The 24,806-nt window shown below is 47.9% G+C and overlaps 1 protein-coding gene across 4 annotated transcripts in view; it reads right to left on the bottom strand.

Annotated features, from left to right (window-relative positions):
• Positions 1-24,806, bottom strand: part of FKBP6 (FKBP prolyl isomerase family member 6 (inactive)) — a 65,766-nt gene that overhangs the window by 32,586 nt on the left and 8,374 nt on the right. Inside the window, exons 6-9 of one of the 4 annotated variants that reach the window (XM_047839125.1) lie at positions 21,372-21,566; positions 20,899-21,008; positions 19,220-19,312; positions 3,719-4,371 (exon numbers count right to left, since the gene is read on the bottom strand). In XM_047839125.1, coding sequence (XP_047695081.1) covers positions 19,222-19,312; positions 20,899-21,008; positions 21,372-21,566 — 396 coding nt within the window. In that variant the 3' untranslated portion in view covers positions 3,719-4,371; positions 19,220-19,221. Of the gene's footprint in view, positions 1-3,718; positions 4,372-13,166; positions 13,505-14,688; positions 14,730-19,219; positions 19,313-20,898; positions 21,009-21,371; positions 21,567-24,806 lie in introns of those variants that run through there. The other 3 variants (XM_047839126.1, XM_047839127.1, XR_007147858.1) reach the window with 3 other exon arrangements.

Raw genomic sequence — 24,806 nt, 5'->3', positions numbered from 1 at the left:
GGGTGTGGTGGTGGGGCAGGGGGAGGGGGCGGGAAGGTCAGCAGGAGGGAGAAGGACGGGGAAATTGGGGTCTGGGTGAACTCCCTCCCTACCCACAGCTGTGCTTTTTGGTTTGAATGGAATTAAGAGTATTGGGTTTATAAGAAAAACTTTTTTGATTTATTACAACATTTATGTCCTATTGTATTATCTGCTGCCATTTCTTTTTCTAGAATGTCTGCCTCCAAAGCCAAACACATGAGTGCACGTGTGCAAACATGCACGCACGCACACAGACACAAGCACACGGGCATTTTGTGCTTAACCGATACTCTGGATTAAATCAGACTGCTCACATCGTTGTATCATTACATGACTGAGTTGACCAGACATTAGAGAGGTCAAGGTAAGCCTCTTAACCAGGTGAGCAAGGAGAAGGAGAGCAAGGTCTCTCTCTGCAGCCAGCCTGGCCCCTTGGGTGTGAGAGACTGAGGCGCGTGGCAGGTTTTCCCTGGGAAAAGAGCGCCTTGGGCTCCCCGTGGCCTACAGGAGGGTCTGGGTCACTCGGCCGGTCACACAGCCTTCCCTGGGGTCTGGTCTGCCCACTCTCCTCAAACCCGAGGGCAGGCTGTGTTCCTGCCTCCTCTCTCCCTGGAGCTCCCCACCACCGCCCCATTCTGGCCTCCCCGGCCTTGGCGGCAGCGCCGGCGGTGCCTGCTGCCTTTTCCTTGTTGAGAGCAGTGGCCGGACTCTCGGAGCCCGGTCCCAGCACCCGGCACAGGCCAGTCTTTACTGAGCGACCGTGCTGACGACGTGGGCAGAGAGGGGCCGGGTGCCCGTCTTAACAGGTCACCATCTCCCATAAAGGGGGGCCGCGCAGGCCACTCGCTGTGGCTGAGGTGGGCCACAGTTTCTCTGGGGCCGCCTGGCTCGCTTGGGGAAGCATGCGGCGGGTTATGTCGCCACCTATCGCCTGGTTTGCTCGGCAGAAGTCAGCCGGGGCCTTCCTTCGGGCTTGGCTTGAGAAGGGAAAGAACTCAAGCCCTCCTTCTGAAGACGGCACCGGCCCTGGGCGGAGACAGAGAGGGAGAGGTTCTTGACAACCCGGTGGAAAGTTGGAACCAGGTCCTCGCCCGGCTCCGGCCGCACGGCCTGGGGCAAGCGCTTCCTCCCCTGGGCCTCGGCCACCTTCTCTCCGATGACGACGACGCCCAGGGCCGCGGGTGCTGGCAGGGCTGGAGCGGGGAGGGCAAGGCTCCCCGAGCTGGGGCTGTGCGGAGGGAGCCCCGTGGAAGAGGCGGGCCGCTCCCGGTTAGTTTCGGAACCTCCCTAAGCCACTTTCCTCCTTCCTTGGCGAGTTCACCTCCCAGAGCCGCGGCAGGAATGAACGGAAGCCAGGCCGCGAGGGTCCCGTCATTACCCTGCCGCCACACTGCCCGCCGGGCCGCGGGGAGGCTGACTTCGTAACGCCGCCCGACGCACACCTCTCGCGAGAACGCAAAGACCAAGCCGCACACGCGGCCCGTCAACCCGGCTGTCTGCGCGCGAGAGGACACGGGGACGACGGAGAGGAAACAGGGGGGCCCTGCACGGGCGTGCCTTGACCGTGGGGCGTAATTACGTCTAACCTGAACTTACACCTGAACTTGCACCTGAACTTACAAAGGAGCCTAAACCGCCAAATCCACGTGAGGGAAAGAGTGGTTTCCCGAGCACCAACTGCGTGACGCGGCCGGACGGGGCCAGTGCCACCTGGGCTGCACCTTAGTTGCCTCGTGCTGGCCTCCCGAGGAGCCCTTTCCGAAGTTTCTTTAGAGATCAGCCACATTCGGGCTGGTTTCCTTGTCCTTCGGGGGCCACACGTCCCCCTGGCAGAAAGAGAAGACCCCAGTGTCCCGCGCGCAAGCGCACGGTCACGCCCACCACGTTCCTACAGTCCCAGCTCTGTCCTTGCCGCCGGCTGGCACCGCAGCCCGTTCCCTCAGCATTGGACCACACTGGCCACACACGGACACATCGCAGACCATACAGAAGCCCTCAGAACACAACATGGAGCCCCCTGCCTCCCACGCCTGCGCTTGCCAGAAGGGCCACTGGGAAGTCTGAAGTGCTTCCAGTTCTAATTCACATACGTATATTCAAACTGCCATGTGTCGTTCTCCAGGTTCCGTCTTGGTCGAAGCCACAAAGTGTCCCCAGGACAGCGGCACTGGGAGCTCTCTCGCCACTCCCCTTCGAAGGACTTCCGGTTGCTTCCAGTTTTGCCACGGCCCCAACCAGTGGCACAGGAGACGCCTTTAGTCTGCAAGCGTAAGTGGCCTCAAAGGACAGAGGATTTATTACAGGTGGGACCTGCCGGGTCGAAGAGTGTGTATTCCAACTCGTCGTGCTTCCAAACGGTCTTCCCAAGAGGCTTCAGCCCAGAGTGACCTTCCTGAAACACCCACCTGGGACCACTCCTCTGCTAAAGCTTTCAGCGAGTATCCCAAAAGGAAAAGCTGGGGAAAGAGGCCGAGAGGGGAGCAGGCGGTGAGGGGGCGGCTCCCACCGCTCGAGGGTGCTGTGTGCACCACACACGTGCGTACGTGTGTGCGCACGCTGTGGGGGGTGCAGGCAAGGCTGGGACAGGAGTTAAGCGGCAAGAACTGAGGGAGAGGAGGTCGGTGAAGAATGAGGAGTGAAGACACCAGAGTGGCACTTAAGACAGCGGGGCTGTGCGGCCACCCCGGAGGCCAAAGAGGAGAGCGCAGGTGGGTGGATGGCCTTGCCAGGTGCGGAGGCAGGGCTGGGGGAGGTGCTCGTGCAGGGCAGAGGGGTGGTTTTGGTCTGGAGGGGTTGAGGGATGTCTGACTCCAGGTGATCCCAGGTCACGGTCATGAGGTCTGGAGCTGATCTGGGAACCATCGGCAAGGTTTCCGCGGCTTCTCGAGAAAACCGTTCTTCTGAGGCTACCAGAGGGGTCACCCAGGGAGGCCTCTCAGCACCCTTTCTCCCCAGGCACAGTGGGAGGGCCCAGCCTGCCCCAGGAAGACTTGGCTTTTTGCAGAGGGTGGGGACACGGGCCAGGTGCCTCTTGGGTCAGGAAACATGTCCGGCCCTGTGGTCTGGCTGGGCCACTTGTGAGGCCTTGGCCGTTGGCTGTGTGGACTACACATGTGAAATTCCGGGAGTGATTCTGAAGAGTGAGGGGTGGGGCGTGGTAATAAGAGTGAGACCAAAGGGCTGCCCGAGGGTTGGGAAGAAATCAAGAGCTTCCAGCTCGGAAATTCAGGGAAGAGCCTAAGAGGGAAACGCCCGCTGGATCTGACTGCCCCACAGGTCAGGGTGAGACACCGGGAAGGCAGTGGGCTGGGGAGTAACTGGCAGCAAGAGTGAAGCCAGTGTAGACAACACCCTTGAGGAAGGTCGGCCAGGAAGGAAGATGAGGGTCGGGAAGGGTGAGGAGGGAGGGCACAGGGTTGACAGAAGGACCCAGGGGCAGCGTGGCCGTGGTGGGAAGGCCCGGCGCATTCGTGTGAAGACCGAGACAAAGCTGTGGGGTGGCCTGCGGGGCTCAGGGCCAGAGCCCGGACGGGGCACCTCCCGCCTCAGCACCCACAGGGAGCCAGGCCCCAGCCCAGGGGGAACCAAATGGGGGATAGCCGGCTCCAGCGTTTCTACTGGATTTGTCCCACAGCAGCACCTCCCCACAGAAGGGAGGTTTCAAGGGAACCCCCGTCCCAATGCGTGGGCATCTCATTCCTGGGTACGTCAGGAAGAAGTGCTCTGGAGAAGAGACCCAGTTCTGCTCTTGCCTATCCCCTTGGTCTTAACGAGCAGCGGTCCCTCTACCCCCCCTACTGACTTCACAAATTTAGTTGAATTCACACAATGTATACTGGATCTTGCCAGGACAGGGAAAGGTTTTATTTATTGACAACGAAAACATGTGTAACATAATTCTCTCTCTAAAACACAAAACCCCATAAAATACACAAAGCAATCTCTATCTGTATTTACCCAGGGACATTAACAGCCGGAAGGGGGGCTGAGACTGGGAGAAAAGCCAAGGACTAATTCCATTAAAAAAAAAAAAAAAGAAAAAGAAAAAGAAAAAAAGAAACTGAATTTAAAAAAAAAATAGCATTTTCCTGCTTGTCAGTAGCTGCACTTCCCCCTACTCCGTGTATGAAAACATGAAACAGAAAACAGCACCTGTGAAAACACACTTCGGCCGTGCCAGGCAGAGATGAGGCAATGGCCCAGGGCTGGGGAATTCCTGCCCCGACTTCCAAGCAGGTCCCTGCAACACAGTCTGCCCTGGGCAGTTCTTTCCCAAAAGCCCCCCGCCCCCAACGACGACGGACAACTCCAGCAGCCTGGCTCCTCTTGTTTGAAGTTTAGTCGGAGAACCTAGGAATCAGGCACAGCAGTTAGGAACCCAACAGGGCTCAGTTGCCCCACACTGAGCCCTCAGCTGCAAGGGCCACAGGCGGTCACAGCCACCCATCAGAAGGAGCCAGAGCCGGTCGGTCCCAGGTCTGTGGTGACGACACTAGACGGGGTCGGGGAACAGATGCATGGCTGTAGAGCCCCTACTGGATGGGCTCTGGGAAACGGTAACCGATTAACATGGTGGCTCTGAAAGGCGAAATCACGAACACAGGACAGTCTCAGAAAATCAGAACAGAAAGGACCCTCACTTCATCCAGCTCAACTTCATTTTTCAAATGAAGCCCCAAAAATAAAACACTAATTTTTGAATGCAGGTAGAGCCTTATTCATTAGAGTTTCTCAACTGTTCCACAAGGAGTGACACTTCCTTAGCCATTTAAAGATGTGAAAAACACCCCGAAGAGTCCAATATAGAAGCAGCTGCTTCTCAGTGGGATACCACCAAAGACCTGTAAAACACACTGGGCAGCACGAGCCACCAGGATGTCACCACACTAAGAGCCTGGACAAACGTTTCCCAGGCAGCTCCATGGCACAACCGCCATCACACTCCACACTGGTGCAAAGAGACAGGGTGGCGGTTTATCCAGAACCAGAAGACTGCAGTTCAACTCCTGGCTGCCACTACTTCTGCTCTGTGCTCCTGTTTCCTCATCTATAGACCGTGCACGATAATATGAACTTCACCAAGCTGGTACGATCGTGACAGTTATCTGATGGAGGGCATGTGACAGATGCCATTATAACAACTACTGATGGTTCTGCAGTCTTTGCCCACCATCCCTCCTCCCTGATCCCCTGGCACTAAACACTGGCCCCAGAGCTGCAGAATGTGGGTACACAGAGGGCTGGGAGGCTGGGTGTGCATTCCCAGCACTGGGGCAAGCAGATGTGCCAGTAAGGATACTGCCTCCACTCCCTTCATGCAGGACAGCAGTTTCTGAGGGGAGAAGAAGCCCGCGTGGGATGCTCCCCCTGGTGCAGGAGCGGCAGCCCAGAGCAGGGAGGGGAAGGCCAATGCTTCCTCCTCCAGTTGTCCATCTTGTCTCTCATTTAAATCTATGAAGAACGCTTTTTGTTCCTATAAATACTGTGGAACTCTTCTCATTATAAGCCTTTGATGGCCACCTTTATCCCAAATTACAGAAAAACATGGCACCAGTAAAACATGGCCATGAACTGTGAGATCATGACCTGAGCTGAAGTCAGACCCTTAACCAACTGAGCCACCCAGGCGCCCCTATTTATTTTTAAAAGTGAGCGAGCATACACCCAAGAGGGGAAGGCACAGAGAGAGACACAGAGAGAGAATCCCAAGCAGGCTCCATGCTGTCAGCACAGAGCTTGATGTAGGGCTCAAACTCATGAACTGTGAGATCATGCCCTGAGCTGAAATCAAGGGTCAGATGCCTAACCAAGCGAGCCACCCAGGTGCCCCTGGAGAAGCTTTTTAAGAAAAGAGGGACTGTTGTGGCTGCCCTGTGGGGAAGAGATTGAAGGGACATGAGAACTGCATGGGGAGAGCAAGGCTCTCTAACCTAGGCTCTCAGGCTGCTCTGCCCAGCACACTGAGGTGGGAGCTGCAAAGCGGGTCCAGGCCTTCAGAGACTGGCAGCTTCACTCTTCCGTTGGGCAGCGCTGTGCGGCCCAACATGTATCCCCATGTATTCCTCCACAAACCCAAGCTGCCACACCAGAGCAACCACTCTAAGGTTGTCACACTGGACAGGCCACGTGTGGGCTCCAGTCAATAGTCCACACACATGCCTGATTAGAATGAGGCCCCTTCTCTACAGCCCCAGAGGTAGGAGGCGTTTGCTGCACCGTGCCGGGCATCGAGACAAGGGAGGGATGGGGTGGGACCACACAGGATGCGTGAGGGCAGAAACATCAAAAGCACTTTCCTGTCCAAACCCAAGCGAAGTTATGAAGAAACAATAGGCTGGCAGTAATCTCATGAGGACCTCTGATGCAATCACACCGAGAAATGTCTAGCTGTGGGGCCAAAACCAATCTGACATCACCTCTGATCACCTGCAACTGCTGTCCAGCTTGAGGCCTAACAGGACTTCAGAATCTACTGATGAAACAAGACAGAGCTCAAGCCCCAGAATCAGTAAGGGGAGAGGGAAACCCACCAGAGCATCCATGGAGCATGATTTAGTCATTCCACTATGAATGCTACCATTTGTTGTACAAACATGAAGAGTCAGTCTACCATTAAAGTGTAAGAAGCAGTTAATTTACCCTGTATAGATGTGAACCCTTTGTTCTGGGTATTATGAGTCCATAAACAGAAATTTGGGTACAACTATTTATTACTGTTTTTTAAAGATTTTATTTTTAAGTAAACTCTACACCCAACGTGGGGCTCAAACTCATGACGACCAGGAGTCGCTTGCTCCTCTGACTAAGCTGGCCAGGCTTGCTGGGAAAACTATCTGTTATTTATTTATTATTGTGAGAGAGAGACAGCACGAGTGGGGGAGGGGCAGAGAAAGGGAGAGAGAGAAGCCCAAGCAGGCTCTGCACTGTTAGCACAAAGCCTATGCGGGGCTCAAACCCAAGAACTGTGAGATCTTGACCTGAGCCAAAACCAAGAGTCAGACACAACCGACTGAGCTACCCAGGCACCACTCCCCCCCGCCCCCCCAGGAAAACTACTTTAGACATTTGAATAAAAAATAAAGATGTATATCCCCAATTCAAATTAAGGATGGAAATAAACTGCCAATAGTTTAGAACCCTAAACCTAAAAAAAGAACTATAAAAATACTAGAAGGAAACAAGACATTACTTGCTGGCCAAGGGGAAGCATAAACAGACAAATGAGAGTAATGGAGGTGAAGACAAACCGATGAGGCCCCTCTTACAGGTAGTCTCACTCCCTGTCCCCCAACTCCATTCAACAGCAACATGCTCTTCTGACTGAGCCAGCCAGGTGGCCCCTGAAATGTATTTAAATGCATATTACATAATACAAAATACATAATTCTATTTGTGGGAAACACTGCATATACACCCACATTCTCAAATATTCACAAAAAACCTTCAGGAAGGACACATATAAAACGTCAACACTGGTTACCTCTGGAGTGTGGGCTTGGGGACTGAGAGCTTTTACTTCTCAACCTTTTTTTTTTTTTAAAAAAAAAAAGCCTATAAGCATGTAGCATTTTCATAATTTAAATTTTACTACTGACACACAGCTTTCAGTATGGGTGGGGTGAGTAGAGGAAGCAGCACGCAGAATGCTGATCATGGTCAGATGGGTAATGCACACATGGGGAGGTCGACACGCCATCCTTGCTACCTTTAAATAGGTTTGAAAATCTCCATTTTATTATTATTATAGCTTGAAAATAATCAACTAAAAAAAAAAAAACAAAACCCCGTCTCAATCTAGTTCGTATCCTGTGCAGTGACTTCAGACATAAATACTGTGATCAATATTCATTCAGTGTGAACACGTTCCCAGGAACGGATGGTAGAGAGAACCGCCAAGATCAGACACTGGGATTTTAGGAGGTTCAGGCAGTTGAATTTTCACACTGGAACCAATAAAAAGTAACACTTGAGCACAAATAAAAAGATACCAAAATAGAAAAGTTCACATTTTGCAAAACCAAATCTCATAGCACACGGAGGCACAGTCAGAGGAAAAGGTCAGCATGTCTCCAGGGCTCACAGAAAGATAAGCTCAGAGACCTGCGAAGACAAAAGCGGCCCCACTTAGGCAGGGAACCCAGACCACGTTCCAGCAAGCAGACGCCCGCTGAATACATTCATACTCAACAAGCGGCTTCCGAGGAGCGCAGAGCCAGGCCTGGGGAAAAGGCAGTCAATGTGAAAGAGAGACTCAAGTGAGGATACAATCGGTGTCTACAATAGCTGCACACAAAAGTGAGCAGTAACCAGAGAAGAGTGTGAAAGTGTAACAGAGGAGCCTGGGAGGTGATGTAATCCTGGAAGCCCGAGCCGGAGGCTGCAGAACCCAGGATGTGGAGGCTGGAGGCGGGAGTCCAAAGCCCTGGGCTGGGCAGGGTGAGCAGGGTTCCCACAGCGTCGGGTGCCAGACCCACCCGGTCTCCCTGCCCTCTCCGGCAGCACTTCTGTCTAGTGCCACTCAGGGAACCAGAGTGAAGAGCCCACCTTGAGCGGCATCTGTGAGATACACCTGTAATGGTGGGTCGTTGAAAAAAGTGATGAAAGCTGTGGATCCCTCTTCAAGATCCCAGCCAATGCACAAACATTGCACGTAAAGGTGAAGATTCACAGATCCTCCTGGAAGCTGTTTAACTGGTTCTCTTTCTCCAAAAGCATTACTCAGCCCATCGGAAGAACCTAGCCTGGGTATCTCAAGTAATTCCATGGTGGGGAGAATTATTTTAGAAGGAGCCAGAACCCATTCACACTCTTGTGACGTGCTGATCTGGCCTATAAGGTCCTCCAATCTGCCACTCCTGCTCCTGCCACCCTGCCAAGCGGCTGTTCAAAGCAGACACTCGCTGCTGGGCCCTCCTTCGACTGCCCCTGCTTCTGTGGCTCCATGCTGACTCCTACTATTGCTGGCCTCTTGGCCTCCCTGGTGGTCCTCCAGCTCAGCAATCTGCCCCTTCCCTGGGCCACATTCCTCTACTTCTTAGTGCCGGCCTGAGTCAGGGGCCATACAGTGGTGTTCCCTGCCGCTGGGAACCCTTTCAAGCTCTGAGTGGTCCCTCCAAGCCCACCCTTTCTAGGCTAAGCTGAACCAAGCATGCCCCAGTCCAGTGGAGATGGCCAGGACCCACAGCATAGCCCTGCTGCACTTCCGATGACAACTGTCAGAGCTTATGGCCATCAACCTCCACGGTGCAAAGGTGGAAGCAGCAGGGCATGTGGTCCAAGGGGTAAAAAGTGCCACCCAACTGCTACCTTTGTTTCAAAATAAGGTTTATATCATTTAACATGTGAGGTTTCTAGTACCATCCAACCCCTCTCCTCACACAAAAAGGTCTGGAGAAAAGGCCTGCACTGCCATGGACCACAGACCAGCTGCATCCACATGACCTGGGAATGTTAGAACCCTAAATTCTCAGGCCCCACTGCCCTGTGGAACCAGAAGCTCTGGAAGCTGTGCTCACACTCTACCCTCTCACTCCTGCTCACTCCACACCCACAGTGCTCTTGCCCTTTGTTCCCACTTCTCCACTGCTGCCCGGGTCACCGTAAGTTGCCACTGGCAAATCCAATGAACATTTTTCAGTCCTGGTCTTTTGAGTCCTCTGTGCTGCTAGATTTGACCCTGCTGGTTACTCTTTGAAATCCGAGCCCCTAGTCGGTCTGCACCTTTTCTGGAGTCAGAGGCCCTCTGAGAAGTGATGGCAGGCATGGATTCTGGGGATACACACAGCTATTCGGGGGTTCGTGGATGCCATGATGCCCACCATAGACTCCTGACTAAACCTTCTGTTCTACTTTGCTGTTTTCACAGTGGCTCGTTCTCCTCCTGCTTTCTGTCCTCTTTTCTCAGCTCAAAGCTGGTATTCCGGGGTCCAACCCTGGCCTTCCTTCCTCTTTCTACCCCTCCTCCTGGGTGACCTCATTCCCATTCCTGGGCATACTGCCCTGCAGATACTTGTGGCTGCCACCTGCTCTCCAGCCCTCCAGCTGTCTGCTAGCCACCCCCACCTACATGTCCTGTAGTCACCTCAAATTCCTCAAGTCCCAGACAAAAGATCCCCATCTTAAAACTCCTTCAGTTGCTAACCCCTCCACAGACCCAGTTATTGGAGCTGGAAATCTGGGGATCATTCTTGATTCCTTCCCCTGCTGCAATACCAAACTGTGATTCTTGCCACCAAAAGCAGTCCCTGAATTTCTTCTCTCTCCACTCACCCCGTATCTGCATTCAGGCCCTCATCTGCTAGCTGTGAGGTTGGCTGTGGCAGTCTCCTGGTCCCAGGGTTTCCCCCTGATCTCCATTATTCCCCCAGCCACCAGAAGGGATTACTACGAGAGAGGAAAGATTCCAAAGAAGGCTGTTACGGTGACCTTATTTGGGATACAAGGATTAAATGCAGAACATTTAGGATGTAGGATTGTGAGTTATCTTAAAGAGATGTGTGGTTTCCCAGCAGTTGTTGTTATAAATGCATCCCCCAAAGACGTCCATGTCTTAACATCTGGAACCTCACACTATGTATGTATGCTACCATTAGAGTGGCAAGGAGAACTTGACCATTAAATTAAGGATCTTGAGATGGGAGATTAACCTGGATTACTTGGGTGGGCCCAGCACATTCAGAAGGATTCTTCTTTGCAAGGAGGAGGCAGGAAGAGGCAGGAGGGTCAGAAAAAGAGAAGAGAACAGGACAGAAGAAGAGAGGAGGGAAGGATAGAGAGAGAGAGATTCATGGCAGGGGGAGACTGAAGATGCTATGTTGACGGCTTTGAAGATGAAGAAAGGGGCCACTAGCCAAGGAATGCAAGCAGCCTCTACGGGCCATTTGTTCTAGTGGCAATAGGAGTACAGAGGAATTTGCTCTATCCTCATGGATATCACAATAAACTCACCTACCCCCTGCCCCAAAAAAGAAAACCACAAACAAGCCCTATGATAGATCAGGATGCCAACAAGAATTGTAGAGAAAATGCCTGCATCTGTCTCTCACAGCCTTTCTGGTTTCGAGTGTGAAAATGACCGTTGTGGGTGTGGTCACAACAGGGCAGACTGTGTCCTCTGTGCTAGAGGTGATCTTTGCTCATAGCTCCCTCCCTTTGTCTATTAGATTTGAAAACTGTTCACTGGATTCTTGAAACTTTGGGGCTCATCCCAGTTCCTGTCAGCTTCACCCCCATGTTTCTAGCTTCTCTGCAAAACCCTGAGGAGGGCAGCCAGGAAAACCAGCTAAGACTGTCTTCTCCCTCAGGTGTCCCAAGACACTAAGACACTTGATGTTCATTCCTTATCGCTTAGCCTCTCTCCGTTCATTATGTGCGCCTGTACCCTTGTTCACCTAGATCGGTGTCTGGGATTACATATGCCTGGAGGCAGGGTTTATGAACCGGGTTAGGAACCCAAGAAATTAAAACGGACTAAGCCAACATCTGACAGAACCTCAGGAAATACACAGTGACCCTACAGATCCGATCACTTCATCCTACACATGGTGTGATCGAAGCCCAGAGGGGTTCGAGGACTTTGCTACAGTCACAGCAAGGGAGTGAAGACGGAGAAGCCCAATTTCCCATTTATCAACCCTGCAGTGAATGGTAAAGGGCACTTCCACAATTGCAGATTTTGAAAATTAGAAAAAGGAACCTAGTGATCTCTTGCAATTTAATTAAATAGCCCTCACTGATACCTCATGCACAGAGAGCACAGAATGGACTGAAGTAAACCTTAGGAGGAAGCAGGTTTCAGGCCCATCACAGGTGCCAAGAGAGGATGTGAAGAGGAGTGAAGGGGCCAAAGAAACTCTGCCAGGGGAAATGCTTTCCCAGGCAGGGGTAGAATGAAAAGGTGCCAACCTGAGTGGAGTTATTTATAGTCACACAACAAAGGGATGACTTCAGTGATACCTCCTGAGCTGGGAGAAAAGGCATTTCACAGATATTCAAAAGATCAAGGGACTGTGTCTAACAGTTTGCCTGAAAAACCGACAGGGCCCTCATCTGACAACAAGGGAGCGCCTGCCTGGCCCAGTTACCCTGGGGAAAATACAACTACATGTTGAGGAGAGAGAAAAAAAAGTTGGAGATTCAGAGGAAAAAAAAAAAAGTGGAGACTCAGAGGAATAAAGTCAGAATAATAATATATAAAATTACAAAAATACCTTTAAATGAGTTATTTGTTCAGGACTCAGACGAGTCTAACTGGAGGCATGAAACATCCTTATAGACTCAAGCGTCGATTTGTGAGTTTCTTCTTAATCTCTTTGGGAAGAGGGGGATCAAAGAGATTCCCCATCTAGATCCAGTCACATACTGGATACGGGGAAAAGATGATTTGCTCCTAGGGTTTCCTGGCAACGGACTAGCCCGGCCGGACACAGGAAGGCTATTTTGGAACGAGGGAACCCCTGACCCCAGAGGACATCTCTAGCTTCTGTGGTGGCACCAAGCTCTGTGGGGCCTGCTGCTTTAGTGCTCACTTCAGGCCAACTCTCTGAAGCAGGACGAAATCTCAGAATTTCAGCGAACAGGAATGTATTCTTTGCAGCATGGCCTTTATTTCCACCTGAGCCTCCTGGGAGCTGCTCTGGCTTCCCAGAAAACATTCTTCTTCTTTTTTTTTCTTTTTAAGTCTGTTAAGATACTCTTTCCCTGAGGCTGGCCACACAACATGGCTCAATCCTCTTAATTCTACAGCTCAAAGGCTTCAGCTTAAGTATGGAAAGCAGGAAAAAAAGGAAGAAATTCTTAAACATCTAAGTGAGGGAGAAAAATCCATGGGCACCTGGTGGTAACACTCCAACTGAAGAGAGCTGCTGAATATATTTAAAGCTTCAGATATCATCTGGGGTTTAGATTTCAAATCCAATGAAAATGGTCAGAGTTGTTTATTCATAAGCACAAAGACCTCCACAGGGAAAGGGTCTAATTCTCTGAGCTTCATGCCTTTCCCAATCTGTAAAGTGGAAACAATCATTTCTCCCTCAGGAATGTCGGAAAGATGAATGGGTTTGAGAACAGACCTACAATAGTGCTCGGACTCCAGGAAGAACTGTTGAAAACCCTTCACTTGGGGCACTCCTGCTAGCTCATTACGGAGCTCGGCCTTACTCCCATAGGTCAGACAGAAGCATAACGTGAATTCCAAAAGCCATACAGAAACAGTGACATGTGTAACTATATCAATAGGCAAAACAGCTAGGAGAATATTCCAAATTACATAACATTTAATTAACATCCTTCACATAAAAAAGGGTTTTTACAAATATAAAGACCCAAAACGAGAGCAGGCAAAGGAGATCAAGAGGCAAGTTGCTTTAACAGTAGAGAGAGCCAATTAAAAACACAAAAAGCCGCTCAACTTCACTAGAAATTGGCGATGTACAGTTAAGATAATGTAGCACTTGTGTCCACTGTTTCAGCCAGAAAAATCCACCTGAGGAAAAAATTTGGGGGGAAACTATTGTTAAGAGCTGGGGCCCAGTGCAAGTCCCCTTCCTTCTGGTATTTAAGGATCTCAAAGCATTTTGATTGGTTCCCACCTGCTCAGCCTTAAGAGTGAGTGAGTGGATATCCTGCCCGGGTTTACAGAAGTTTTTTATTTTAAGTTTATTTATTTATCTTGAGAGAGACAGAGACAACATGAGTGGAGGAGGGGCAGAGAGAGAAGGAGAGAGAAAATCCCAAGCAGGCTCTGTGCATCAGCACAGAGCCCGACGCGGGGCTCAAACTCACAAACCATGAGATCATGACCTGAGCTGAAAACGTGAGTCTGACACTTAACTAACTGAGCTAGCCAGGCTCCCCTAACAGAACTCCTGATCAATTTTCCTATTGCTACGTTCTAAAGTGTGAACAGGCAACCAAAAAAACAACTGTGGAAAGTCTGCAACATGAAACATGGAAAAGAGAAAGATGAAAGCAAGTAAGCAGAAAAATAAACATTTCAGAGAACAAAAGAAAATGTGCAAGAATGGTCCTTATTTTTTAGAGGTACATAAGGAAATGGGAAATCCTTGTGGATGAAATGACAGTATTATTAGGATCCACTTCAAATTACCCCGACAGTGCTAGGGGTGGGGAAGAAATGGGTGGGGTCACAGATGGAAACACTGGTTCTATGTTGATACTATTAAACCTGAATGCTGAATACATACATGGGGGAAATCCTATTATTCTACTTGTCTAAGTTTGAGATATTTCATAATACAAAGGTGGAGAGAGAGGGAAACTATAAAAGAGGGAAATCTGAAAAGATCTCGTGGTTTCAAATATTTGCTGAAATGAAAAAAAGCCAACAGGAGAGAGTTGGAAATGAGGTATGTTTCCTGGCAGGAGGCAGGGCAGTGAGGGAGTTAAGAGAGACAATTTTACAGAAACGTAAAGGTTTATGGGTGGCTCAGTCAGTTAAATAAATGTCCGACTTGGGCTCAGGTCATGACCTCATGGTTTGGGAGTTCCATGGTCTCTCATTGGGTTCTGTGCTCATAGCTCAGGGTGTGAAGCCTGCTTCAGATTCTGTGTCTCCGTGTCTCTCTCTCTCTCTCTGCCCCTTCCCTGCTTGTACTCTCTCTCAAAAATAAATATTTTAAAAAATGTAAAGAAACATAAAGGATATAGAGGATCCCTGCAGAAGGTCTAACATCCAACCAACAGGAGTCCTAGAACAAGAAGAGAGGGAAAAAGAAGGGGGGAAATGTCATTAAGGAAATATAGAAGAATTTCTTAGCTCTCAAGAACATGAACCTCTAGAATTAAGGTACCTATGTGAAGGACTTGAGCATCTGGGGGCACCTGGACACACACTGAAATTTTAGAGGAGTTATAAATAAAGAGATACATTTTTACCAGCATCTGGAGTTGAGGAGGAGGAGCTCGGAGAAGGGGCAGGACTACTGACAGGAGTGGCATTGGGGGTGGAGGTGCCTGAGGGGAAAGCTGTGAGGGCTAAGTCGGGAGGGATGCACAGTCTTAGAGTGGAGATCTTGTAAGTGGGGTCTGAGGGTGGGGATAGTTACTGTGGGAGGCAAGTCCTAACAGGGGGCTCGTTTCTAATGAGGAAGGGAGCTTTGAAATGGGGGATAGGTTCTAACTAGGCAGGGGATTCTTTTCGTTCTAAAATCTATACCAAGCTATAAAGTGTGTAATCAAGTGTGAACTGGACACAGAAGGAGTGGAAAAATTTATCTATTATACATCCAATTTTTGGATGTTATTTGAGAATATCCACACAAGGAAGTAAACCAAGAAAAGAGAGCCAGTAAATAGTGGATTCAGCCCAGCAGATAAAAGAAATCTCAGAATGGCAGTTATGCATCAGGCCTATGGAACATTCTCAACGGATTGGTACACAAAATGGGAGATTTCTAAGAGGGAGGTCCCTGAGAAGAAAGGGAAGTCCCAGACTAAATGGTATCACAGAGTTTTAATATGTAGGATTTTTAAAGTTTATTTTTTGAGAGAGAACACATGCACAAGTGGGGGAGGGTCAAAGAGAGAATCCCAAGCAGGCTCTGAGCTCTCAGCACACAGCCCAATGAGAGGCTCAATCTCACAAACCATGAGATCACGACATGAGCCAAAAATCAAGAGTCAGACACTTAACTAAGTTAACTGACCAGGCACCCCTGGTACCAGAGTTTTAAAGAGGTAAGGATAAAGGCAAACAGTTCAACAAACAAAAACAAAGGCATTTAGAAATTGTAGGGAAAACAAAAGCTCTTAAAACACACACACACACACACACACACACACACACACACTACATTGGGTTTTCAGTTAGTAATATTCTTATCACACAAAGGGAGCATAGGTGATACTGTCCCTAAATTCACCTATTTTTTAAACAATATTTATTTTGAGAGAGACAGAGCACAAGGGAGGGGGGAGGGGCAGAGATAGAGGGAGGGAGGGAATCTGGGGGGTGCTCTGTGTGGAATCTTACGCTGGGTCCGATCCCGTGACCCTGCGATCATGACCTGGGCCGAAATAAGGAAATGAACACACCACTGAGCCACCCAGGCACCCCTGAATTCACCTATTTTAGGTCAACCATTTAAACAGCTGAAGATAGCTACGTTGCTCACTTTACATCTCTTTTCCAGACACGATAGAAGTACGGCAACGGTCTCAGATGCTGCTAGTGTGTCAGGACAAGAAGGACACACTCAAGCTCTAACTGAAGAGAGCAACACAAGGCACAGAAACAGAACTAGGAAAAAGGTTAGAACACGACCCCAAGTATTTCCAACTGGGTCGGCACCTGTTATGAAAGCCCTCTGGTGGCCCCAGTGAAACCACTAGTACTCGGGAGGGAGCTATGGGAGGTCTCCACCAAGTAGGTAGCTAGGAAACGTCTAGTTGTCAAAGTCTGAACACCGTTAAGTACACGTGCAGGAACACTGCATCCACTGCACTGCAAACCACAGGTTTGTTTGCAGCTTCAAAACAGCTTATCCTACACCAGCTCGGGGTTTGCTATAAACCTTCAGGCCTTCCAAAGTGCAGGAGTCGAAAGGTTGACTTCCATCTTGACCTCTTAGATCACCCCAAGAATACGCCCATCCAGAAGTACGTGTGTGGTCGACATACCCTCTGGAGATCCACCCAGAGGAAAAGGGGTGCCGCGATGGCAATGCCGTGTTGCTCCTTTGCACCGCGGAGATGCCAGCAGAGCAGCAGCTGCAAAGAGATGCCTCGTTCAACCCGCTGCCTCCGCTAGAGTGAGACAGAAGTCACACTCCGCAGAACAGTGAGAGCTGCAACAGCTAAATACCCTTGATGGGCATCTTCCCTCGAATCTGCCCCTCCCCTTCCTCCCCTTTGTGTTCTGAGACAAGTGGCTTTCTTGCTTCAGTCATTGCTCCCCCGCCCTACTATGCAGCGCTAAGAAGGGAGCCACTCAACACACGGTAACAGGCCAGAGTCCTGCTTCAGGAGTTTTCAAGCTGGAGCCCTGGCTGGTATAGGAAGAAGAGGAAGGTGTAGGGGTAGGGAAGAGCCTGCTCTCAAATAGAAAGGCTGCGAAAGGACACTTGGGCACTCTACAGTAGGAGAGCATGAAGCAGAGGAGACAAAGTTGTCGAGGCCTTCAGAACCGCAGGTGTCCACCTGCTCAAGTACTGGCTGTTCAACTCCGATTCTGTGAGTGCCCCAAATCCCTTCAGCAAATCTTTTTTAGCTGATGCTCGTTGAAGACAGGTTTCTGTCACTGGCAATAATGAGGGTCCTGACAGCCAATACAAGAGCCAGCTTGGAGGATATGGTTTCAAAAAGGCTGGTTTAGCATTTCGGCTATTTTACACTTGATCCGACCAACATTTACTGAGTGCCAATTATGTGCTGGGCAAGCTTCCAGACACTAGAAAATACAAAGACAGAAAACACACGGTCTCTGATCTCCAAAAATGTAGTCTGTTATAAGTGGAAACTTCGAGACTGTAATTAAGAGAACACTCATTCCACCAGGAGGACCAACATCTTATAAGACAAGATGCAGACAGGTCACTAGTATTTAACATTTTGGAAAACAAGTACCAATTGTGTCAAAACTAGGTTGTCGAAAGAATCTTAAAACTTGTTAAGTGATAGAACACTGAAGACCGAAAAGCCAAAATATGTCACAATCTCAACAGTAGTGGCAGTAAGACAAGAATAGCCATTTTGCGGGCTCTAGGCCCTGAGCTGTCAGCACAGAGCCCTACCCTGGGCTCGAACCCACGAACTGTGACATCGTGACCTGAGCTGAAGTCCGATGCCTAACTGACTGAGCCACCCAGGCCTCCCAATAATGGCCATTTTAGACTCAAACACAGTCATTCCTAATTTGACAAAACACCCAAAACTTAGGAATATCTGGGAAACCATCTAAAAACTCATCAGGTCCAAAACACCTTCGAGACGGAGAAAGCTGGGGGGTTAGAGGCAACGATGAGGAGCTGCCCTGCTGGATTTTCCAAGATCTGTTTCCAGGACAGACCCTGGAAGGACTGGGTCTCCACTAAATGGTACGACATGCCAGATGACACGACAGTCCAAAACGTCTGGCAAAAAGCCAGCAAACCTCTCTTCCTGCTGGACATTAACAGTAGCCAAATAGGAGAAGTATTCTGGCTCACGTCTCAGTTCAGAAAACCCACTAATACTTCAATGTCCCCGAAAGACCCAAAGGCCAGGGTCACTGGGTCAGAGCTTGTGATAAAGGCAACATTTACTTCTGATACCGACTGGTTGTTTTTGACAGGGCAGAGAACAACAGCTTTTAGATCACTTGCGAAAATGTCTGGGATGAATAGGCCTTTTCACTGCCTTCTTCTCTCCAATCTCTTTTGTAGAGAGATGTAGGTAGCAACAAAGGAGAGATTTATTACCATGAGCCCATTCGGCAGCTGTTTTCTTGTTGCTCCTTGTTTAACTTCTCTCAAGAGAGCTGAGTTATCTACCCAGCAAAGCAGGTGTTTAAGGCAGGTGATTTTGTTTCCATTAATTTTCTTAAGTAATAGTAAACCAGACTAGAGAATTATCTCATGAACTCACAGGGGAACCTTAACCCTGTGCCTGCTAAATCACAAGGCATCTGCTGCAGCAGGAAAGTTAGGTTGTGATCCCTGGTGGTTCCAACACCTTCAAATCTCTCCAACTGACAGTAAGCAGAACTTAAGAGTCACAGCTCATCCCTACTGCCTAACATCTGGATTTTGTCTTAACAATGTGTTAGACATAAAGTGATGCTGGAGGCTTCCAGGAAAAAACAGATTAAGAAAGGCATTACTCTTCATTGCAAAGCCCAGATAAACCATCACATTAATGACTATACTCAACAGTTTCATGTTCCGAGCTACTGGGAGGGAAAGGTTAACATAAAACATGGAAAAAATTTTTAATTTTAAGGCTTAAGACCGCCTCCACCTATAAATTGAATCTCCAGCTCTGGAACTTTCCAATCTTCACCATGATCATCTTCATGAGAAGGCCCATGGTATGTGCACTCTACACAGTCACTGTGCCATTAGCTTCCCACAGAACTTTCTACCCCTCCCATCTATACTCACTTGTAGACAGCCACTATTCACTAGTGGGTTGAGGAGAACAACCATCCTTCCATATACTGGACAAAATCCTGAAGCCTTGCATGCTTCAGCCCTTTGATTACCTTCAATTTTCTCCTACTGTAGAGCCATTATCATAAGCAGCGAACATTCGGTGACACATTTCTTTCTCTTTATCTGTGTAGTCCCTGTAATAGCTGGAGACAAAAATACACATTAGAGAAAGTCTGTCTTTGTAGGAGGTGACATCTGGTGGCTAGAATACTCCACTCAGGTCCAGAAACATTGAAAATTCAGCATGCCCTGAACTGAATCTGGAGGTGATGGAAGCCGGACGGGTAGGGGAACCAGGAGAGGCTCCCAGGGAAGGGCTGTTTAAGAAGCACATGGACAACCTGAAGCCCACAATCTGAGAAGATGACAACCTTAAAGGCTGGAGCCACTGTAAGGGCTGCCAGGCTGAGTCTTCCCAAATGGCCTCATACTCGGTGACCTCTGATTTATCTTGAGATTTCTTTGCTAAATAATGGTCAGATTCCAAAATTTCTACATCGGACTTGTAAGTATCTTCAAAGGATACACTTATTATTTTTGGCACCTAGGTGGGACAGGATACTTTTAAAAACCAGAGAAGAGGGGTGCCTGGCTGGCTCAGTCAGTAGAACATGTGACTCCTGATCTCTGGGTTGTAAGTTCAAGTCCCATGTTGGGTGTAGAACTTAGTCTAATTACGTAATAAATATTTCAGTTTAAAAACAATCAGAAAAGAGATTTCTGGACAGTCTTAAAAGGTCTGAAATACAACAAATGGATTCAAGTGTAAGGGGTGCACACAGGATTTTTTTTTTTTTTTTAACATCAAGGGGCTTCAACTAGCAATCCAGATTAAATGTTTGATGTCAACAGGAGTAGAGAATCTTACCAGTAGAGAAGAACAAAAAAATAATACCTAAGAAACTGGACAGATTATTATGGACAACTTTTATTTATATGCTGATATAGTCAAAGTAGAAAACTTTGAAAGTAACTTCTGTAATCACAAAAAGCTACACTACTGAAAGACTGGTACTGGTATTACTTGGATAACAAAAAGTCACCCTCTGGGTATGAATTAGACCTGAAAGATCCACTGCAGATCAAACCAGGATCTACAAGACACATTTCTGCATTCTGTTAAGAACAGTGGTTTTCAGTTGTGGCAAGTAGGGGAAAGTATCTGAAGAACAAGACCTTTTCATTTTTTTTATTTTTTTTATTTTTTTTTTTTAAATTTTTTTTTTCAACGTTTATTTATTTTTGGGACAGAGAGAGACAGAGCATGAACGGGGGAGGGGCAGAGAGAGAGGAAGACACAGAATAGGAAACAGGCTCCAGGCTCTGAGCCATCAGCCCAGAGCCCGACTCGGGGCTCGAACTCACGGACCGCGAGATCGTGACCTGGTTGAAGTCGGACACTTAACCGACTGCGCCACCCAGGCGCCCCAAGACCTTTTCAAAAAATTACACTGGCCCGCCTGTTATAGAGTGCTCACTTTGGGGGCAAGGGGTGGGGAATAGGGAGATGGGATAGGATCCGGATTTGCAGTTTTGAAGTTTGTCCCAGGCTTCTCAGTGGGAGCTGTTGGTTTAGTACTTCTTAAAGCCAGCTCTAGGGGGCACTGCCTTGTAACACGCGCCACACAACATTGCCAAACAGTCCTTCGCCAGGTGGACAGACATGAACCGCAGCCCCAAGGCTCATCTCTCTCTCTTTGGTTCGCACTCCCGCAAACAGAGGTCTCACCTGGCCAGTTTCTTCAGCTCGTTATTGATGTCATGATTGAAGGGCTGTTCCTTCTGGGCTCGGACTAGAAAATCTCGAGCCTTCTGATACTCAGTCATGATAAGACAGGCCTGTCAAAGGATGGAGTTTTTTAAAAATTTTTTTTTTTCAACGTTTATTTATTTTTGGGACAGAGAGAGACAGAGCATGAACGGGGGAGGGGCAGAGAGAGAGGGAGACACAGAATCGGAAGCAGGCCCCAGGCTCTGAGCCATCAGCCCAGAGCCCGACGCGGGGCTCGAACTCACGGACCGCAAGATCGTGACCTGGCTGAAGTCGGATGCTTAACCGACTGCACCACCCAGGCGCCCCAAAGGATGGAGTTTTAAAAACACACTTGGTTAGGAAAGACCGTGTTTTTCTAGGGCCCAAGTTGAACATCACCACTACCTTTTCTTGGGCATTCGTTCCCCAGTCCCTGCCCTCCAACACACCTGTCCGCACCGGAAGAGGGCCTTGGCATTCTTCCCGTCAATGATCAGAGCCTGTTCTCCATAACGCAGGGCTGTGGCGGGCCGCTCCAGCTTCAGGTATGTAAAGGACAGGTTAAGGAGGACAAGAAGCTTGGCTGCTTCCACCAGGTGCTGCTCTTCAGGGGGTGCTGATCGCCGGTGAAGCAGCAGCAAGGCCTGTGGACAAGGAAAATAGGTAGTCAAGAGGAGGTATGTAATCTTGCTATTAAAAGCCCTAAGAATCCAGAAAAAAAAATGTATTCGAGCTAAAAAAAAAAAAAATGAGTTCAAGATCAACACAGGAGAGTTAGCTGTAAGTCTATACTCCAACAATAAACAATCCAAAAATGAGGACGACAACTCCATTTACAATAGCATCAAAATGAAGTCACGATAAAGTTTTAAAACGCAAGAACTGTATATTGGAAACTACAAAACACTGTTGAAAAAACTAAAGGCCTGGGGCGCCTGGGTGGCTCAGTCAGTTAAGCGGCCGACTTCGGCTCAGGTCATGATCTCGCGGTCCGTGAGTTCGAGTTCTGCGTCAGGCTCTGTGCTGACAGTTCAGAGCCTGGAGCCTGTTTCAGATTCTGTGTCTCCCTCTCTCTGACCCTCCCCCGTTCATGCTTTGTCTCTCTCAAAAATAAATAAACGTTAAAAAAAATTTTTTTTAAAGAAAAAACTAAAGGCCTAAATGGAAATACATTCCCTGTCCATGGATCATAAGACTTAATAGGAAGGCAATACTCCCAAGGTTGATACATAAATTCAAAGCAACCACTACCAAATTTCAACAGTCTTTGCAGAAATGGTCAACCTGATCTGAAAGTTTGCATGGAATTCAAGGGATGTCAAGTAGCCAAAACAATACTTAAAACAAGAATAAAAATGGAAGACTCACACTTTCAATTTCAAAGCTTATTACAAAGCTACAGTAAGCAAGCCAGAGTGGTTTGGACACACACAGATCAAGAGAATAGAATGGAGAACGTAGATTGAGAGTCCAGAAACAAACCTACACTTGTGTAGAGTCAATGGATTTTCAACAAGGGTACCAGCCCCATTCAACGAGGAAAGAGTAGTCTTTTCAACAAATGGTGCTGGGACAACTGGTTGTCAATATGCAAAAGAGTGAGGTTGGATTTCCACTTCACACATATACAAATGCTAACAAAATGGATGATACACCTAAATGGAGGAGTTAAACTGTAAGACTCTCAGAAGAAAACAGATATAAATCTTTCTGACTTTGGATAATGGTTTCTTAGACATGACATGCAAAGCACAAATCACACACGTAAAAAAGATAAGCTGGACTTCAAGTTTAAAAACTTTTGTGTTTCAAAGGATATTATCAAGAAAACAAAGAAAATGACTGAAAAAAGTCACTATAACCATCATTTACTGGTTTAAACTAATAACACACTGGCTTACTGATGTCGCTGTGTATGCCTATAGATGATTTTGTATTTTTGAATGAAAAGACACTTGTACCTTCCTGAAAAGAAAAAGAATGTGAAATGACAACTCACAGAATCGGAGAAAATATCTGTAAATCATATTTAAGAAGAACCTACTACCCAGACAATATAAATAACTTTTATAAGTATAAGAAGAAAATCCAATTAAAAATGGGCAAAGAAGGGGCGCCTGGGTGGCTCAGTTGGTTAAGCGTCTGACTTCAGCTCAGGTCATGATCTCATGGTTTGGGAGTTCAAGCCCCGTGTCAGGCTCTGAACCAACAGCTCAGAGTCTGGAGCCTGCTTTGGATTCTGTATCTCCCTCTCTCCTGCCCCCTTCCCTGCTCACACTCTGTCTCTGTCTCTCAAAAATAAACAAACGTTAAAAAAAAAAAATGGACAAAGAATATGAACTGACATTTCTCCAAATACGACCTACAAATAGCCAATAAACACATAAAAAGATGGGCGACATCTTTTTAGTTATCAGGAAGTGCAGTCAAAATCATGAGATACCACTCCACACCCACTAGGATGCCTATAATTTGAAAGATGGAAAATAAGCATTGGTGAGGACGCAGAGTAACCGGAACCCTTGTATTGTTGGTGGGAATGTGAAATGTTGCAGCCACTATGGAAAATAGTTTGGCAGTATTTCAAAAAGTTAACCAAGGGAGTTACTACATGAGCCAGCACTTGCACTCCTAGGCACAAACCCAAGAAAAATGAAAACTTCGCTCTACACAAGAACTTGTACACCAATGTAAAAGCAACACTATTCACAGTAGCCAAAAAGAGGAAACAACAACCCAAGTGTCCACCAACCGATGAATGAACAAAACCCAGTTAAATCCACACACTATATCGTTCAACCTTAAAACGAATGAAATTTGGTATATGCTAGAACATGGATGACCCTTGAAAATACTATGCCAAGTGAAAGAAGCCAATCACAAAAGGACAAATATTGTAGGATTCCACTTATATGAGTACCCATGAGAGACAAATTCAGAGAAGCATGAAGTAGAAATAAAGATTACTGGGGCTGGAGGAGGGGGAGAATGGAGAGTTACTGTTTAATAGCTAAACAATGTTTGGGATAATGAAAAGTTCCAGAAATGGGCAGTGGTAATGACAGTTTCACAATACTGAATGTGCTCAATACCACTGGATTGCATACCTGAACATAATCAAAACGATGAATTTTAGGTTTGCACATTTTTATCAAAATTGAGACAAAATTTTTAAAGAAAGAATAGAGTATTAATACACATTACAACATGGCAATATATTTTCAAAGTTCACCTAAGAGAAAGAAGCTAGACACAGAGCACCACACATTTGGGGATTCTATTTATGTACAATGTCTAGGAATAGGCAAATTCATAGAAACAAAGCAAAATAGGAGTGATCAAGGGGTGTTGAGGGATAGGAGAGGAACTGCCAACAGGTACAAGGCTTCTTTTCAAGGTGATGAAACAACCTGGAATTATGTCGTGTTGATAGATGCACAACCTTATGAATACACGACAAACCACTAAACTGCATTTTAAAAGTGTAAACTTCATGGTATGTGAATTCTAACAATAGCAAAGGAAGAAAAGCGATGAAGACAAAGCCTGAGCAGTGTCAGTGTGACTCACAGGCAGGACCCCATTTGGAAGACGACAGCCAAACTGGAAAACACATCAGACAAGATGGTGCCGGAGGCACAGAGCCACCAGCCTTCTTTTGCCTCCCCTTTCATCTCCAAGCCCCAGGCATTTGTCACAGAAGTTTCTGTCCATTGCCTTCACACCTTCTGAATTGCTTCAGGTCTCCTATCACCGACCTGGATCTGTCCCCTACACTCTGGCCCCATTCCTAAACAGAATCATGGGACAATCTGCCACCTAGAAACCATCTTCTACAGGCCACCTTTATCTGGCTGTTCTCACCAGTGAGTGAAACTGAAGTT

Source organism: Prionailurus viverrinus, chromosome E3 (genome assembly GCF_022837055.1).
Source record: "Prionailurus viverrinus isolate Anna chromosome E3, UM_Priviv_1.0, whole genome shotgun sequence".
Lineage (NCBI taxonomy): Eukaryota > Metazoa > Chordata > Mammalia > Carnivora > Felidae > Prionailurus > Prionailurus viverrinus.
This window is presented reverse-complemented; position numbering and strand designations above follow the sequence as displayed.